Source organism: Sinocyclocheilus anshuiensis, unplaced genomic scaffold (assembly GCF_001515605.1).
Source record: "Sinocyclocheilus anshuiensis isolate Anshui unplaced genomic scaffold, SAMN03320099.WGS_v1.1 scaffold1875, whole genome shotgun sequence".
Lineage (NCBI taxonomy): Eukaryota > Metazoa > Chordata > Actinopteri > Cypriniformes > Cyprinidae > Sinocyclocheilus > Sinocyclocheilus anshuiensis.
The window spans coordinates 247,404-263,441 of NW_015549774.1; the positions used below are offsets into that span (position 1 = coordinate 247,404).

At 43.4% G+C, this 16,038-nt stretch overlaps 1 protein-coding gene across 6 annotated transcripts in view; it reads right to left on the reverse strand.

Moving 5' to 3' along the window:
- LOC107660842 (zinc finger protein 462-like) overlaps positions 1-16,038 on the reverse strand; it is a 48,367-nt gene that overhangs the window by 10,309 nt on the left and 22,020 nt on the right. For 3 of the 6 annotated variants that reach the window (XM_016450265.1, XM_016450264.1, XM_016450269.1), the window contains exons 2-6: positions 14,937-15,193; positions 11,075-14,830; positions 5,475-7,096; positions 4,732-4,869; positions 1,453-1,805 (exon numbers count right to left, since the gene is read on the reverse strand). In XM_016450265.1, coding sequence (XP_016305751.1) covers positions 1,453-1,805; positions 4,732-4,869; positions 5,475-7,096; positions 11,075-14,830; positions 14,937-15,162 — 6,095 coding nt within the window. In that variant the 5' untranslated portion in view covers positions 15,163-15,193. Of the gene's footprint in view, positions 1-1,452; positions 1,806-4,731; positions 4,870-5,474; positions 7,097-8,709; positions 8,848-9,452; positions 14,831-14,936; positions 15,194-16,038 lie in introns of all 6 variants that reach the window. The other 3 variants (XM_016450268.1, XM_016450267.1, XM_016450266.1) reach the window with 3 other exon arrangements.

Below are 16,038 nucleotides of genomic sequence, written 5' to 3' on the forward strand. Positions count from 1 at the left end.
AATGTATATATATATATTTATACACACACACACACACACACACATATATATATATATATATATTTATATATTTTTTTTTTTTTTTACAGTTTTAGTTAACAATAACACTGTACTGCACACGCTCTGAAGCTCATGTGGGCGATACAGGTTTGATTTCCCAATCTCTATCACTTCCCGTCCTATATTCTCATAAAAACGACAAATAAAATAAATATGTAAAGCATGCACTAACGCTCAGCAAGTGTCACAGGTGTGCTGTCAGCGAACGCTTCAGGAAGATTCAGGACGTCTGAATGATTCCACAAGGACAGGCAGAAAAAGTGAATCGACCAGGATGCGTCTAATGATAACCCTAAATATCTGTGAAAGGAACACCTCTCGGCAGAAGATCCCTGCTTTAACGCTGAGACTCTGACAAAACAGCCATCTCCGACAGGGATCTGGGGAATCAGTGTTTTTTATCCGCAGTTCCCGTGTGGCACATGAATGCGGCAGCTTTCTGGGTCACGGAACATCCAGTGAAGGAGGATTTACTCCAGGGAACCAAACAAAGGTCCTGCGTTTCAGACGAGACTAACAGCTCTGTCAAAATATATGCCATTCTCACAGGAAGTAAATGAGGAGACGTGACACTCCAGTGCGTACACAATCTACATCTCACATACGTTTTCCCTCAGGATTTTCTGTATTTATCTATTCATCTCCTCCTCTCTTTGTTTGATGTAAGAGACAAAGAATCCACAAAGAATGTTTATTATTTTAGTGCTCTAAGGCGAGACACTACAAGCAAAAACATAGTTTTTTCCTGCATTGGTCAATTTTGAACTTTTTGACTTTTCATAGTGTGTTTTTTCAGAGTAGTGGAAATTTAAGCTTTTATTTTATTGCTCTTTATCTATTTGCGTCGATAGATTTCAATTCCAGTTAGTAACACTTGCACACACCAAAACTTATATCCTGAATCTTTTTCTGAGGGGTTTGTACATATATAATTCACACTGATTTATACAGCATTTTAATTCTAAAACATGGTGAAAATGCATATTTTTTCTCCACTTCAGCAGCACTTACATACACCAAAACTTACAGTTTTATTCCTATCTATATTCTTAAGATTTTTACTGAGGGGTTTGTTCATATATTATTCACACTGATTTGTAGGACATTTTATTACTAAAAAACATGGTGAAAATGCATATTTTTAAAGGCCATGAGTTTTTTCTCCACTTCAGCAGCACTTACATACACCAAACTTTACAGTTTTATTCCCATCTATATTCTTAAGATTTTTACTGAGGGGTTTGTTCATATATTATTCACACTAATTTGTAGGACATTTTATTCCTAAAAAAACATGGTGAAAATGCATATTTTTAAAGGTCCTGAGTTTTTATTCTGAAGGGTTTTACTGAGGGGACTTGCGTTCACTAACTGATATGAAGTCTCACTCACTTGTGTCTGAACGGCGAGGCGAACTGACAGTACTGGCAGCTGTATTTGTCGTTTCTGTTGACGAGCGCTACGGCCGTGTGGCTCCTCTCGTGAGAACGCAGGCCCTGCATGGACATGAACATACGATTGCACATGCTGCACGGATGCCCAGGAACCACGCGCTCCTTCTCCGGCTCCAGCGCTCCAACCATCGGCTCCGTTTCCACGGCCACCGTCTCCTCCGTCTCCATGGTGACGTCAGCCGGTGATGCACCAGTCTCCAATGGGTCAGCGTCCATGGCAACCACATCCGCCACGTCGCCGTTGGTGATTCCGTCCACGGGAACGGCAACAGGCATCTCCGCTGCTTCCTGCTGTCAGAGGAAATCACTGATATTACTCATACAGTAAAGGACCAAATCTGCAAGACGTTTTGCATTGTGACATTATTTTCATGACAATTAAACACATTCCACCATTAATTCTCATTACTGTAATATATATAAACTACTGCATATTAGAATGATTTCTGAAGGATCATGTGACACTGAAGAAATTATGCTAAAAATTCAGCTTTGATCACAGGATTAAATGATTATTTCACATAGAAAACAGCTATTTATATTTTAATAATATTTCACAATTTTACAGTATTTTTGATCACATAGGCTAAATGCAGCTTTGGTGAGCAGAAGACACTTCTTTCAAAAACATGTTTACAGTATATAGTTTACATGTATTCTTCATTTTGTGGTGAAACAACAAAACTAGTCATGTTCTTGACATATTTAAGGTTCCTGACCTTTATTAATCCTGATAGATCTCACTCATATATGATATTTCTCTCCGGGTTTGGAGGTGATCATCAGCTCTGGACTGAAGCACAGATGATCCGTGTTTGATTACGGCCATTAAAGCACTCTGAGGCTGAGAGCTCTATCGGGACATCCCTTTTTCCTTATTTAGAAATGGCCAAGAGGTTCCTGTGTGTTTCTGAGACATCTGCTGCTTTACAGCAAGAGAAAATTCAGCATCTCAGAGAGAGAACTGACCCTGCACTTCAGACGGATGTAAATAAGACGCTCCTGCACCGTCAGCCAATCAGAGGCACAAACACAACCAAAGAAATACATTTAGACATTTTCTGAAAAAAAAAAATGTGTTGCACCAGATTTGACCTTTGAAAAAGTGATCTCAACTATTATCTTTACAGCCCATTCTTGAATCATTATATTGATCCGACTGATATTTAACACAATGCAATTACAAAGATAAAAAAAATTCACACAAATAACCAAACCAAATGCCCATAATAACTAGACGCCACAACAGTAAAACACAATATTACTATTTTAAACATGTAACATTGCATACTAATTCAAAACGATGATAACATTAATAGTGCGCATTACGCAGCACAGTATTCTATGCAGTAGTGTAAGGTTTCCCAAACTGGAATTCAAATTGAATGAAAAACTAATTAAATAAATCATATACATTTTAATTATACAAAATTTCTGTAAAAGTAGAGAATTTTGTTTCTAGGACTGATGGCATGTATACCTGGTATCCATTCTGCATCCATATTAACATTAATGTTTTTGTTTAATTGTAAAAATGATGCCTGTTTAGGTCATTGTCTGCATGGTAACACTTTATATTGATAGTCCACTTTAGACATTCTACTAACAGCAAGTAACTTTGCAACTACATGTCAACTAGCAGTCATTAGAGTATTAATAGACTGTCTGCTTAATTTCTTCTAACACTTTATTTTGGTAAGTCCACAACATACAACACACCGACTATGAGAATCTTTGCAAGTATATGTCAACTTATTCTACTAACCCTAAACCTAACCTAACAGTCCACTCTGAGAGTTAGTAGATATGCTGTTGCAAATTAATGAGAATTAGTTGACATGTAGTTGCAAAGTTACTTAAATTACTGTTCTCAGGAGGACTTCACAAAAATATTTTAGCTCAAAGAGCTTCAGCTTACGAAAAACCTAAAACCTTCCTGCCCGTGTTTCTTTGTTCAGAGTGTGTGTTCTGTGCCGTGAGCGCTGCCCCCTAGTGTCCGGTGCGATCCGTCCCATCTGCTGATCCTCACTGGGCTTCCGTTCAAATCCTCAGGCTGGGCCTCCCTGCCAGCACTGGCACTCTCAGTGGAATACTAACACTAAGGCGCTTACACGCCTCTCTCCACGCCACACCGTCAAGACGACGGAAGGGTTGCATCGAGAGTCTCAGGATTCTTCTGTGATACACAAACTGGACTTGGCCATGTCTAAATGCAGCTCTCTGCAGAAACAGTCCACCTTAAACGCTACGGTTAATGAGGAAAGTCCTCATTATGAAAACCATTACACTGTACAAAACAGCACACATTTCTACTATAATACAGATATTGCAACCATGCATTAACTAATTGAAACTAACATTTATGCTCTTTAAACAGCATTTTGCCAATTCATTGTTTAATTATGCACAGAGATTTCATAAGCTCTGTACTTTTAAAAATTAATTTGTCACACTGCAGGACCATTTTAGATCAACTACTGTAGATGAAAGTTGATTAAATGTGGATCTAAGAAATACACTTTCCTCTCTACATTAATATAAATGTTAACCTAAAATCTTTTGAAGTCCATAGACATGCAAGGCATCATAGGTGCGCTCCTGACAGAAAGGCTGTTCCAAGAGGTTGGTAGCAACATTGTTGGCTTCTAAATACACATTCTAAGGTCGCTTCACATTCAGAAAAGAGCTTCAGAAATAAAAAGAAAATCCTTCAATCCTTATATACAAAACGTGTAACACAAGGCCGCTAGATTTAATTACATGACCAACTTTATGGCACGTTGAAGGCTGTCCTCATGAATGCCCACACAAGGAAATAAAACGCTCGAGTTTAAGGAAATGTCATAATACCGCACTAGTCCATTTTCCCTGTTTCTTCTGCAATACTCAAGGATTTGCTCTATTTGTCCATTTCATTGAATGTGCAGTCGAACTGTAATGGTCTAACCATCCAAACAAGTGAACAAAACACTTGAGTGGAAGGAAAAACAGGTCCAAACGGCCTGTGAATGCACTTGCTATTAGAGTAGAGCAGAAGAAGAGAGGCCACCTCAGGAAAAAAAGGATTTAGATATTGTGCACAAATCTAATTAAGATGCCAAAAACAGATGAGAAAACTAATGCAACTGTATAAATCTAAGTCACAGATGAAGATTTATCAAGCACTCACACTTTTTAAAAGCCCTTGATTGAAGCCCTTAACTTTGGACGCTCGTACCTTCACGTGTCCCTCCTTGGCCTCCCCGTACTGCACATGCTTTCTCAGGTGGTTGCAGATGGCCCGGAGGGTGGAGTGGACCTCCACGCAGAAGTTGCACCTGTAGCCGATGGGAGTCTTATCGGGGGTGCCATCCACCTATAGGAAGAGACAATGACGACAGAAGATCATTCGATGCAATCTAGTTTTGTTCTGTCACTTGCAACTAGAATCAATGAAGCTCAAGATTATGTCGCCAGTGTTGCCTGCTTGCAATGTACTTGTTTGCATATGGTGGTCGAGGTTAAATCCAAATGTAAAAGCTACACTAACACCCAAAACATCTTTTGCTGTTATTCTACTTCCTATGTTCCTAAAGCAAACAGATCAATGCTAGAGAAAATCACACAGAATACAGTTTTGAAAGTTAGTCAGGGCCCGTATTTATCAAGCCTCTTGAGAATTACTCACAAAAACACTGCTAGGAATTGACTTAAGAGTAAAAAAAATTCTTGGCTCAAAGCTGCGATTAAAAGTTAGTGATCAAGCATCTCAGTCGTAATTTAAGTGTAGGAGTCAGTCTTCGAGATGATTCAAGACACTTTGCTGTGCCCCAAACAGGATTTTGGATGACGACATAGACATGGACCAATCACTGAATTTTCTCAAGAATAAAATGGCACTTTGAGAAGCTTGATAAATACGGGCCCGGGTTATTCAACTAGTATAACCACTTTTACCCATTACAAGGTGTCTGAGCTCACCTTATTTTCTGGTTTGGCTTCTGGCGGCTCTGTCGTCCTCTGCTTGCTTTGAAGCTGTTTTCTTCGTTCAAGCCTCATGGCTCTTTTCTGGAAATCCTCATTGTGGTTTATCAGATGGACGCCGAGTTCTGGAAGAGTCAAGAATTTGATTTCACAGTGGGTGCACTGGTAGAGCTCTGTCCCATCTTCTGCGGGGCTCGGAATGGTGACGAAATCCCGCTTGAGCTCCTTGTCGTGGCAGTCATTGTAATGCATCACCAGCAGCTCCACCGCGCTGAACGAAAGCTTGAAGCATTTCAGGCATTTAAAGGGGAGCCAGTCCACATCACCTTCAGGTTCCACCTCATCCTTAACTTCAACGATTTCCACCTCCTCCGTAGATGGAGGTTTCTCTGCCTCCTTGGAATAGATCACAGTGAAGTAACGGCCCAGTTTGCTGGAGGGCTGCTTCTTGGGAAAGACTCCTGGGTGGCGTTTTATGTAATGAGAAACGATACTCTTTCTGCTGAAAGCCTGGAAGGAGCAGAGCGAACATTTCCTACGGTCCACCGCAAGCCTTAGCTCTTCGCTCATCGCTGGAGCCTCTGCCTCTGACGCCAAGGGCACCATCACCTTTTTCGGTTTCTCCCCCACCGTCTTGGATGCTGCCAAGCAATGCGTGTAGTAGGCATCAATGTCGTGCCGTTTCTGGTAGTGTGCTGCGAGGCCTTTGCGGATGGGGTTGGTGTAGGAGCAGAGTGCACATTTAAAGACATTGTTCTTCCCTTCGGGCTGCGCTCTGACATTGTTATGCTTGATACGGTAGTGACGAGCGATACCTTTCCGGGTGGAGCAGAAGTATTTGCACAGCTGACATGTAAACACCGCATTCTTGTCACTCTTTGCGACTTCGGGAATTGCGAGGTCAAAGTCACAAATCTCAGAGACTTTGGTCACACTGCTGCTACTGCATTCAGCAACCAAATCGTCTCTTCTGGTCGGTGACTGCTTGGCAGCTGTTCTGAAAATGTTTGCAGCAGACTGGTTATGATATTTCTCATAGTGTATCTTGAGTTTCTCTAAAGTGCCATGTGTGTAAGGGCACATCTTGCAGCGGTAAGCACCGTAGCCCTGCCTCTGTGTTTTAGATCGCTCATCCCCCTCGTTAACCAACTCGTTTACCTGCTCGACATCATTGGCAAAGTCTTCAGCCGTGACTTTGATGGAAGGATGCCGTTTCTGGTAGTGTGTGAGAACTCCATGGATGCGCGAGTTCACGTATGGACATTGTCTGCACTTGTAAACAGAGCTAGGGTTGATGTCTGCCTCCTGAGCGAAGTCAGCAGCTTTCACTTTCATGCCCGGGTGTTTTTTGCCATAGTGGGTCAGAAGCCCATGAAGACTGTTGTACTCAGACAAGCACACGGTGCACTGGTAAGGGTTGTTTGAGATAGACGACGTGGCAGACAGAGAGAGATTAGGTTGTCGCTCATGTGTTCGGCGGCTGACTTCAACTGTAGTCTCTTCCTGCTGGTTGCTGTTGAATGGACTATACATTGAAACGTGTCCTTTGGGCAGTTGTGGGAGCAGCTTATCAGGTGCTTGGTTCCCCTTGATAATGTCGAGCAGGACAGACTCGTCACCTTTGATGTCGATAAACTAATTCAGAATTTAGTTTAATGTTTAGGTTTAAAATACATTGCTCAACTTTAAGAACTTATAAGATGTTGATACAATTTATAAGATTGTTACAATTTAAAACTTTTTTTTTTTTTTTTTTTTTTCAATTTTAAAATAAAAACAAATGAAACAAACTGAGCACATACTAAAACACTTCATGATGCGAATATTATCCAACGTTCATGCAAATGGGTTTTTTAAAATTTAAATAAATTACTGAATTAACTTCTCAGGAGGACTTCACAAAAATATTTTAGCTCAAAGAGCTTCAGCTTACGAAAAACCTTGGGAATCCCTGCCCGTGTTTCTTTGTTCAGAGTGTGTGTTCTGTGCCGTGAGCGCTGCCCCCTAGTGTCCGGTGCGATCCGTCCCATCTGCTGATCCTCACTGGGCTTCCGTTCAAATCCTCAGGCTGGGCCTCCCTGCCAGCACTGGCACTCTCAGTGGAATACTAACACTAAGGCGCTTACACGCCTCTCTCCACGCCACACCGTCAAGACGACGGAAGGGTTGCATCGAGAGTCTCAGGATTCTTCTGTGATACACAAACTGGACTTGGCCATGTCTAAATGCAGCTCTCTGCAGAAACAGTCCACCTTAAACGCTACGGTTAATGAGGAAAGTCCTCATTATGAAAACCATTACACTGTACAAAACAGCACACATTTCTACTATAATACAGATATTGCAACCATGCATTAACTAATTGAAACTAACATTTATGCTCTTTAAACAGCATTTTGCCAATTCATTGTTTAATTATGCACAGAGATTTCATAAGCTCTGTACTTTTAAAAATTAATTTGTCACACTGCAGGACCATTTTAGATCAACTACTGTAGATGAAAGTTGATTAAATGTGGATCTAAGAAATACACTTTCCTCTCTACATTAATATAAATGTTAACCTAAAATCTTTTGAAGTCCATAGACATGCAAGGCATCATAGGTGCGCTCCTGACAGAAAGGCTGTTCCAAGAGGTTGGTAGCAACATTGTTGGCTTCTAAATACACATTCTAAGGTCGCTTCACATTCAGAAAAGAGCTTCAGAAATAAAAAGAAAATCCTTCAATCCTTATATACAAAACGTGTAACACAAGGCCGCTAGATTTAATTACATGACCAACTTTATGGCACGTTGAAGGCTGTCCTCATGAATGCCCACACAAGGAAATAAAACGCTCGAGTTTAAGGAAATGTCATAATACCGCACTAGTCCATTTTCCCTGTTTCTTCTGCAATACTCAAGGATTTGCTCTATTTGTCCATTTCATTGAATGTGCAGTCGAACTGTAATGGTCTAACCATCCAAACAAGTGAACAAAACACTTGAGTGGAAGGAAAAACAGGTCCAAACGGCCTGTGAATGCACTTGCTATTAGAGTAGAGCAGAAGAAGAGAGGCCACCTCAGGAAAAAAAGGATTTAGATATTGTGCACAAATCTAATTAAGATGCCAAAAACAGATGAGAAAACTAATGCAACTGTATAAATCTAAGTCACAGATGAAGATTTATCAAGCACTCACACTTTTTAAAAGCCCTTGATTGAAGCCCTTAACTTTGGACGCTCGTACCTTCACGTGTCCCTCCTTGGCCTCCCCGTACTGCACATGCTTTCTCAGGTGGTTGCAGATGGCCCGGAGGGTGGAGTGGACCTCCACGCAGAAGTTGCACCTGTAGCCGATGGGAGTCTTATCGGGGGTGCCATCCACCTATAGGAAGAGACAATGACGACAAAAGATCATTCGATGCAATCTAGTTTTGTTCTGTCACTTGCAACTAGAATCAATGAAGCTCAAGATTATGTCGCCAGTGTTGCCTGCTTGCAATGTACTTGTTTGCATATGGTGGTCGAGGTTAAATCCAAATGTAAAAGCTACACTAACACCCAAAACATCTTTTGCTGTTATTCTACTTCCTATGTTCCTAAAGCAAACAGATCAATGCTAGAGAAAATCACACAGAATACAGTTTTGAAAGTTAGTCAGGGCCCGTATTTATCAAGCCTCTTGAGAATTACTCACAAAAACACTGCTAGGAATTGACTTAAGAGTAAAAAAAATTCTTGGCTCAAAGCTGCGATTAAAAGTTAGTGATCAAGCATCTCAGTCGTAATTTAAGTGTAGGAGTCAGTCTTCGAGATGATTCAAGACACTTTGCTGTGCCCCAAACAGGATTTTGGATGACGACATAGACATGGACCAATCACTGAATTTTCTCAAGAATAAAATGGCACTTTGAGAAGCTTGATAAATACGGGCCCGGGTTATTCAACTAGTATAACCACTTTTACCCATTACAAGGTGTCTGAGCTCACCTTATTTTCTGGTTTGGCTTCTGGCGGCTCTGTCGTCCTCTGCTTGCTTTGAAGCTGTTTTCTTCGTTCAAGCCTCATGGCTCTTTTCTGGAAATCCTCATTGTGGTTTATCAGATGGACGCCGAGTTCTGGAAGAGTCAAGAATTTGATTTCACAGTGGGTGCACTGGTAGAGCTCTGTCCCATCTTCTGCGGGGCTCGGAATGGTGACGAAATCCCGCTTGAGCTCCTTGTCGTGGCAGTCATTGTAATGCATCACCAGCAGCTCCACCGCGCTGAACGAAAGCTTGAAGCATTTCAGGCATTTAAAGGGGAGCCAGTCCACATCACCTTCAGGTTCCACCTCATCCTTAACTTCAACGATTTCCACCTCCTCCGTAGATGGAGGTTTCTCTGCCTCCTTGGAATAGATCACAGTGAAGTAACGGCCCAGTTTGCTGGAGGGCTGCTTCTTGGGAAAGACTCCTGGGTGGCGCTTTATGTAATGAGAAACAATACTCTTCCTGCTGAAAGCCTGGAAGGAGCAGAGTGAACATTTCCTTCGGTCCACCGCAAGCCTTAGCTCTTCGCTCATCGCTGGAGCCTCTGCCTCTGATGCCAAGGGAACCATCACCTTGTTCGGTTTCTCCCCCACCGTCTTGGATGCTGCCAAGCAATGCGTGTAGTAGGCATCAATGTCGTGCCGTTTCTGGTAGTGTGCTGCGAGGCCTTTGCGGATGGGGTTGGTGTAGGAGCAGAGTGCACATTTAAAGACATTGTTCTTCCCTTCGGGCTGCGCTCTGACATTGTTATGCTTGATACGGTAGTGACGAGCGATACCTTTCCGGGTGGAGCAGAAGTATTTGCACAGCTGACATTTAAACAATGCATGCTTGTCGCTCTTCGCGACTTCGGGAAGCTTGAGGTCAAAGTCACAGGCCTCTGAGACTTCGGTCACACTGCTGCTGCTGCATTCAGCAACCGAATTGTCTCTTCTGGTCGGCGACTGCATGGCAGTTGCTTTGAACATGTCTGCGGCAGACTGGTTATGATATTTCTCATAGTGTATCTTGAGTTTCTCTAAAGTGCCATGTGTGTAAGGGCACATCTTGCAGCGGTAAGCACCGTAGCCCTGCCTCTGTGTTTTAGATCGCTCATCCCCCTCGTTAACCAACTCGTTTACCTGCTCGACATCATTGGCAAAGTCTTCAGCCGTGACTTTGATGGAAGGATGCCGTTTCTGGTAGTGTGTGAGAACTCCATGGATGCGCGAGTTCACGTATGGACATTGTCTGCACTTGTAAACAGAGCTAGGGTTGATGTCTGCCTCCTGAGCGAAGTCAGCAGCTTTCACTTTCATGCCCGGGTGTTTTTTGCCATAGTGGGTCAGAAGCCCATGAAGACTGTTGTACTCAGACAAGCACACGGTGCACTGGTAAGGGTTGTTTGAGATAGACGATGTGGCAGACAGAGAGAGATTAGTCTGTCGCTCATGTGTTGGGCGGCTGACTTCAACTGCAGCCTCTTCCTGCTGGTTGCTGTTGAACGGACTGGACATGGAAACGTGTCCTTTGGGCAGTTGTGGGAGCAGCTTATCAGGTGCTTGGTTTCCCTTGATAATGTCGAGCAGGACAGACTCGTCACCTTTGATGGCCCAAGGGTGCACCGCTTGGTAATGGTTAGTAATATCCCAGATGGAGCACGCCTCAAAGGCACAATCTCTGCATTGGTAATGCTTCGTTTCAGAGTTCCCAGCTTGTCTGCTGGTGGAAGTATCAGGACCAGCCCATAGTTTGCTGGCCATGTAGGTGTAGTCAACATTGTGCTCAGGATGGCGTCTTTGGTAATGCATGAGCAGCCCGCTTGGTTCAGCGTGAGAATATATGCACCACTCACAGTGATAACCAGCCTCTAACACACCATCCTGATAAGCCCAGTGTAAGATCGTCATGGCCGTGGCCTTCACAGTAGGATGATCCTTCTTCAAATGCTTCTTCAAGGCATACACATAAGGAGACATGTATGCACAGTGTCTACACTTCAAAGATCGCAACGACCTGGATTTTTCTGCTTCAGTAGCTACAGTTGCAGTGGACGTGGAACTTCCCGCTTGGATCATCTGTGCTCGTTCTCTCTGACTCCTGACCACAGCCGTGTGTCTACGGACGAGGTCGGCATTGGCTTTCACGTCCCTGTGCTTCTTCTGGTAGTGAATCAAGACCCCCTTCACAGTGCGGTTCCCGTAGTCGCAGTGTTGGCAGAAGAACAGCATTTCAGGTTCCCCTTTGTCGGATGCTCCTTTAGTGTTGGAATTACCTGACCCTTCAATCCCGTTGTTGTTGAATTGCTTCAGAAACTGTTTAGGAGGTGCGATCTGTAACTCATCCATGAGTTTCAGCAGTCCCGGAGTTGGGGGTGCCTGCTTTATGTACTTTGCCGTCACCTTAATCTCCGGATGTCGCTTTTGATAGTGGACCAGAACGCCCACTACAGAGCGGTTGTTGTAGACACAGTGTTTGCAGTAGTAAACATCTTCATCCAGAGCCACAGGCAAGATGACATTTGAAGACTTGGGGGTGCTCGTCAGGCTGTAGGTTGAATTGTTTGACAACTGTGCTTGGTCAACAGATATGACCCGCATGGTCTTCTGTATGCGGAAGTAGGAGGCCTTTTGCTCAGGGTGTTTTTTCTGATAGTGGACCAATACTGAGTGCATGTTGGGACTTGAGAAAGAACAGACATCACAGTCGTAAACCACCACATTACCACCCAGACTTTCTCGAAAAGCTTCAGCCTCAGTGTTTGCTTCTGGCGTTTTGCAGATGCTTTTGATAGCTGGACTGGATGATGATCTGGACCCAGATGAGGAGGATCTGAAACTCTTGGGCCCAGAATTCAAGATTTCCCTCAGTGTTTGGGATTCAGCAGCCCCCTTATGAGGCTGATCGACCATGTAGCTGGAGAAGATCATGGCATTGTTGATCTTCACTGAAGGGTGCATTCTTTGATAATGGGGCATCAGGCTCCGCACATTTGGACTTGTGTAGGAACAGAAACGGCACATGTACACCAGATCTGGCTGGTTAAAGTTCAAAACGTTGCTTGCTTCTGGATGGTGTGTCATATAGTGCTGGTGCAGATCATTAAAGTTGTTATATTCGATGAAGCACTCGAGACAACGGAAGACTGCACTCTGATCCTCTGGGTCCAGGATGTATCTGAAGCTAAACTTGATATAAGGGTGCATCCTCTGGTAGTGTGTGCTAACACTGCGAGCAGACTTGTTTTGGTACTCACAATGTTTGCAGTAGAACAGGTTCCCAGGTTCTTCAGTATTGTATTCAGTGTTGTCTTGATATGTCTCTCTGCTATCTTGACTGCTTTGATCTTGGGCATCTTTAGATTCCAAGGAGGCACTGTAATTGTCTTCATCATCAGAAATGGTTACTTGAACAGGAATGTTTCTTGAGCCAAGCTTGGACTGCAGATTGCGTTTTCTTTTCCCAACACCACGCTCTGTCTGAACACTTCCAGAATTTCTAACATGAAGGTGCTGAGTGTTGAAGGTGTAGTGCTGACTTCGAGCATCAGAGGATTCTCTCTCTTTGCTTGTTTCTAAATCGATGTGATTCCCATTCTCCTCCACATCGTCGTCCATCTCCTCAAGGTTAATCACATCTTCATGCTGTTGGCTTTGACTAATCTTGCTCTGGAGATTGTTTGCGATTTCATCAATCCTTGTCCGTTTTTTGACAGGAGAGAGATCCAAGGGTAAATCGTTGATAGACTTTCTTGCTGTCTTCCCAATAAGATGCTTCTTGGTTGAAAATCCAAGGATTGAGGTCTGAGTTTTCTGAACGAAGCTCGAGGAGCTGTAGGATTCGGATTCAGAATCTTGCTGCTCATTGGACGAGCCCTCTTGACCCGTGACTTGTGTTCCATCACAGTATGAGTGTTTGTGTTGCTGGTGGACACGTAGACCTTTCAGTGTGATGGTGGAAAAGTTACACAGTGAGCACCGATGAGGACCCTGCAGTTCCTCGACTGTGCTGGATTTTTTCCCGTTGATTTTAGAGCTGCCATTTCCTCCGTTCACTGGCACGGAGCGTTCAGCCGGACCATCTACACTTTCGCTGGTTAAGTCCATAGTGTTCCATTCAGAAGACCCACCATGACATTGTTTGTGCGTGTCAAGTTTTAGAGGGTTGGTGCAAAGAAAGGGGCACTTGTCACATTTATACACCGTAGCTTTGCCAGATAAGTGTATGTTCTCTATGTGACGAGAAATACTACGTCGGTGCATGGTCAAGAAGGAGCAGAAAGGGCACTGGAACCTGTTCATGTGTCTTTTGAATGGAACTCCTTTAGTTTCCAGCAGGTCATTATCCTCTTCTGACAGAAGCAGCTTAGTAGAATCCTCAGCTGACTCTGTGTAACTGGGATCATCCAAGTCACAGAGTTCATCATCTGAACTGCTTCTGGAATCATTCAGCATGCTGGCATCTAGATCCATGCCAGACCTTGACATATCTGACATGGTGAAAGTCGATCTCTCTGACAGTATGGAAGATCCTGTGCTGTTGGGTATTTTTGCTGTGAGCTGGGAGTACTGAAAACTTGATATCCCTGAAGTGGTCTTGAGTGATGCATTGCCAGAGGATCCTTTGATTGACGAGGCATTTGCGGAGGAACCTTCATTGCACGCTAGATCGTTCAGGTTCAAATTGGAGGTTGGAGTGCTTCTCCTGGATGAAGCAGAATCAGACTTGCTGGATCCCGCACTTCCGTCCTGCATTTTGGGCTGTTGCAAGGATACCATGATCTTCACCATGTTACGGTGTTTCTTCATCATGTGATCGGCTAACTGCTGCCTTTGCGATGTCTGAAATCCACACCACTCACAGTCAAAGCCTCCTCTTGACTGGGGTTTGATCATAGATTCCAGCACATTACGTTCTACATCCTCTGGCGACTCTTCACATTGTTCTTCAATGGAGGAGGCGTCAGAGTGCAAATCCAAAACCTCTGCTCCAACAGGAGGAGCCGAGTGGCCTGGAAAGCACCCTTCTTTGTGATGCATTTTTTGGTGTTTCAGAATCCGTGCTCTGTGTGGGGATTTATAAGTGCAATACTGGCAGGAAAAGACCGTTCCTACACCATCATAAGTCGTAGCGCTGCAGCTGGCCTGCTTGGAAGTTTTGAGGGATCTCTCATCGCTTGCTTCTCCATGGACCTTCCTGGTGTGTTCACTGAGAAAAGAGCTAGATCTGAAGTACCGCACACAGAACTTGCACTGGAAAAATGGAGTTAACGTTTTGTTTGAAGGTTTTGCTGACTGGATGCGTTTCACTTTCTTTGAACCGGAGATGTGCCCAAGGTCTTTGTTAAAGGGTTTAACACCTGAAACATGAACAGAGAAAGAAACTATTTCAAACAAGTTTAGCCCTTCTGATGTAGTTTTTTTAACTGCTAATGTGTCATTTCTGAATCACAAATGTTGATATACCTGCTTCCTTTTTCAACGAGTCATAATTGTGATTGCTCAAGTCTTCCTCATCCTCTGTTTGGCTGAGGGAGTTTAACGAGTTTGACCTGGACCGTCTGGGTGACTCATCACCTTCTCCCACTTCTGTGGGCTGCAGGAAGGCCGTGTGGACGTCTTGTATGTGCGCCTTGAGCTCATCGTTCGACTCTGCACGGAAATCACAGCCATCGCACTGCAGCACTTCCATCGCTTAGGACTCCCTGGAAAATCAGGGAAACCTGGTTAGGGACAGAAAGAAAAGAAAGGGGTAAGAGTATAGAAACACAGGCTGTAAACAAACACTTGGAAAGGAAATTTTGCAGCATTGTATTTCATAGCAAGTCGAAAGCAATCTGAAATTCTGACAAGGCAGAATTCAACAGAAGAATGTTTCTTTTTTTGGCGAGTGGTCAGTCTGCTCCAAGAACAATAGCTGAGGAGGGATTATGGGCTGATTTGTTCCATTTTTTTATTACCCAGGGATAAGCCTCAGCTGGAGCACACCAGTGGGCCTTGGTATTTACATCAGCATGTTCCATCAGATTGTATCAAGACCTTCTGAAATAAGATTGAGTGAATCCGCCGAGGGATGAGAAACGCTCAGGGCTTCAGAGATGCAGTGCAAACACAAAGGATTATGGGGCGGGCCGTCACTTGGAGGTGGCATTATTATGTCCCGTGACCTAAGAGCACCTGGCAACCATGCCAATCAATGAGCTGAAACAAAGTATAATTCTGTCCCTGATCAATACTTTTTCATTAATACTCACACAGCTGCCAAATTCAGCACATACGCATGCGGTCCGTGCTCAAATCCCTGCTGTATTTGGGAATATTGCAATATTTCATTAGATTGCACTGAACATTTTCATAAACCAATAAAACTTTTCCATGAAAATCTACAAACTGAGCCAGAAATCACAGACAGTATGTTAGGAAAATATGATTTGAATAAAACTAATTCAGCACTAACCTCATGTAAACCTTATATCCAAAAATACATATAAAACCACAACTGCCGCTTTTCGCTATAATACCAAGCAACGGTAAAAGACCATGTACAGAAACAACGAACATGTTTTTC